This window comes from Portunus trituberculatus, chromosome 47 (genome assembly GCF_017591435.1).
Source record: "Portunus trituberculatus isolate SZX2019 chromosome 47, ASM1759143v1, whole genome shotgun sequence".
NCBI lineage: Eukaryota > Metazoa > Arthropoda > Malacostraca > Decapoda > Portunidae > Portunus > Portunus trituberculatus.
The window spans coordinates 321,759-324,991 of record NC_059301.1 but is presented as its reverse complement, the minus strand read 5'-3'; the positions used below and the strand labels follow the sequence as shown (position 1 = coordinate 324,991).

At 40.9% G+C, this 3,233-nt stretch overlaps 1 protein-coding gene across 1 annotated transcript in view; it reads left to right on the top strand.

Annotated features, from left to right (window-relative positions):
• Positions 1 to 2,530, top strand: part of LOC123520848 — a 3,001-nt gene extending 471 nt beyond the window's left edge. Inside the window, exon 2 of the mRNA XM_045283489.1 lies at positions 1,470 to 2,530. Within this exon, the coding sequence (XP_045139424.1) occupies positions 1,470 to 1,700 (231 nt within the window). The 3' untranslated portion in view covers positions 1,701 to 2,530. The remainder of the gene's footprint in view (positions 1 to 1,469) is intronic.
• Positions 2,531 to 3,233: the final 703 nt, after the last annotated feature.

Here is a 3,233-nt window from a genome sequence, read left to right as displayed (position 1 = left end):
TTATTAAGTCTAAAGGTTATCAAAGAGACTCACAGACAGGATCACCAGATTATTTCACTCGTTTTCTTGAGGAAGAAAACGGGTGGGCGTTACAGACTGGTGATCAATTTAGAAAAAATTGAACAAATTCATGGCATACAAACATTTTAAAATGGAAAATTTTGAAGAGGCGATCAGGTTTGTTTGTAGAGGTGATCTTATGGCTTTAGTAGACCTTAAGCATGCCTATTACTCAGTAAAAATTGCTGAAGAACAACAGAGATATCTTTGCTTCAAATGGTCAGGTAAAATTCATCAATTCACGTGTCTGGCTAATGGCGTTTCAGAGGGTCCTCGTATCTTTACTTAACTTATGAAGCCAGTTTTTTCAGCATTGCGGTTCAAAGGCCACACCATCACTTCTTTTATTGATGACACGCTTATGTGTAGTAAATCTGTAGAGGGGTGTTATGCTTGTTTGAAAGACAGTGGAGCTCCTCCAATCGGTTGGTTTCTGCATTAATGTGGATAAGTCTGTCATGGTACCTACCACACGTATTGAGTATCTTGGTAACATCATAGATTCAGTGGCCATGAACGTCACCCTTCCCCCTCGCAGAGTAGAAAAGATAGTGAGACATTGCTCTTCTTTGGTAAGTAAGACCAAAGCAAAAATCAGAGAGGTAGCACGTGTGATTGGGCTACTGGTGGCTGCTATCCCAGCAGTGGAATTGGGCAAACTTCATTATAGGCCATTAGAAAGGGAAAAAATTAAGGCATTAAAATCACAAAAAGGAGATTTTGACAAATGGATGGTGATTTCAGATGCAATGAAACATGAGCTGAACTGGTGGATTGCTGAAATAGGTACTCAGGACAGAAAAATTTTCCGGGAAGCTGTAAATGTTGAGATCTTTACGGATGCTTCTGATTTAGGCTGGGGTGGTTGCTTTCTAGAACACTTTACCAATGGAAAATGAACGCCTGAGGGACAACAATTACACATTAATGCCCGAGAACTTAAGGCCATCCAGTTCACCCTACAATCCTTTGCACACTTCCTAAAGGGCTGCCATGTCAAAGTGTTGTGCGATAACACCACAGCAACTAGCTATGTTAATGAGATGGGTGGAACTAAGTCTATTATGTGTAATGTGATTTGCATTGATATTTGGAACTGGTGTATTGCAAATGGGATCTGGCTTACTTGTGCTCACATTCCGGGTAGGAATAATGTATTAGCAGATGCAGTGTCACGGAACTTTAACGATCGGCATGAATGGCAGCTTAATTCTAAGATTTTTTAGCAAGTTGTGCTTAATCTTTGGGACTCCTTCCATTGACTTATTTGCATCTAGAATTAATAAGCAGTTGGACTATTTCTGTTCCTAGCATCCAAACCTAGAGGCTGCACACATTGATGCTTTTACCCTAAATTGGGCTAAATTTGACTTGATTTATATTTTTCCCCCCTTTTCTCTCATCACTAGATGTCTTCAGAAAATGAAGGTAGAGAAAGCAAAGGGGTGGCTCATTGTTCCTCTCTGGGCATCTCAACCGTGGATGAGTCTCCTTATGCGGATGCTGGTCAACGAACCGTGGACCATAAATCAGAAAGTGAATGTCTTGCAACATCCATCGTCAAAAGAGGTACACCCAATCTTGCGACACAGAGCTGGGACTCATCCACTTATAAACAGGTTCTTGTGTGGTGTATTTAAATTAAGACCATCTTGCCCCAGATATGCAGAAACTTGAGATGTACAGCCTGTGTTGATGAAGCTCCGGACCATGGACCTGTTAAGTGAACTTTCTTTGAAGGAATTCACTCTCAAGCTGGTGATGCTGATGGCTTTGACACAAGCTGCAAGGGTTCAAACTTTACATCTATTGTTATGTAAGGAGGCTTGCATAGATGACTCTTGTATCACACTTTGGTTAGGAGGAAACTTAAAACAGTGCCATCCAAAATTTAATGTTCAAATGGTAAAATTTTTTGCTTATGATCGGGATTCTCAACTTTGTGTTGCACAAACTTTGAAGGAATATCTTGTGAGAACTGAAAATTTGAAAAAGAACTCTGGTCATGATCATGGGAAACTCCTTATCAGTTTCATTAAACCACATGGTGGCATTTCCAAGGACACTGTGGCAAGGTGGATAAAGACTATGCTGACGGATTGTGGTATCATTACCAAAAAACACACGGCTGGCAGTGTTCACTCTGCCTCGGTGTCTAAGGCAAAAGCCCTAAATATACCTATTCACACTATCCTGGCAAAGGCAGGTTGGACGCAGGAAACCACCTTTGCTAGACATTATAATAAGGAGATTTCCCAGGTCACAGATCCTTTTCAAAGGGCAGTACTTGAACTTGCATAATTAGGTTTTGCTGTTATCTCCATAATTCATAATTTGTAACCAGGTTGGTTATGTTGTGATTCATTTATATATTATTTGGTATTATTTGTAATAAGGAAGATTTTTCACTTTAGAATGAAATTGGGGTTTATATTTCTCAGTTCTTTTCTTTACCGACTATCTATTTGGAGATGGATGTGCTTATTTGGTTAAAGAGAACCCCCACATAGCTTTAAAATCTCATGTGGTGCTCCCTCTAGCAGTTAGGTGGTTTGCTGAAGGAAAATTAATGAAGTACATGACTTACCGTAGGTCAGTTGAAATGTGCTTCAGATTTTACGATGCAAACCACCACTGCTAGAAGGAGCATTCACATGCCCTCCGCTCCTGCCCTTCGTTCGGTCAAGAGGTTGGCTGACCTTTACGACAGGCGTTACTCTGTATTTCTTGTGCATGTGGGTGCTTCTCCTTTCTTTGAAGTCTGCTGGTGTGTGGCAACATGGCGTATCTCATGTGAATGCTCCCTTCTAGCAGTGGTGGTTTGCATCGTAAAATCCGAAGCACATTTCAAATGACCTACAGTAAGTCTCATCTACTTCATTAACTTTATCTCAAGTTTCCTTTCCGACCGCTCTATTACTGCTGTGGTAGACGGCTACTGCTCTTCTCCTAAACCTATTAATAGTGGTGTTCCTCAGGGTTCTGTCCTGTCATCCACTCTCTATTATTCATTAATGACCTTCTTAACCAAACTTCTTGCCCTATCCACTCCTACACTGATGATACCACCCTACATCTTTCCATTGTTCTTTTAGAGATGACCAACCCTTCAGGAAGTCAACTCATCAAGCGGGGACGCCACAGAATGCCTGACTTCCGATCTTTCTAAGATT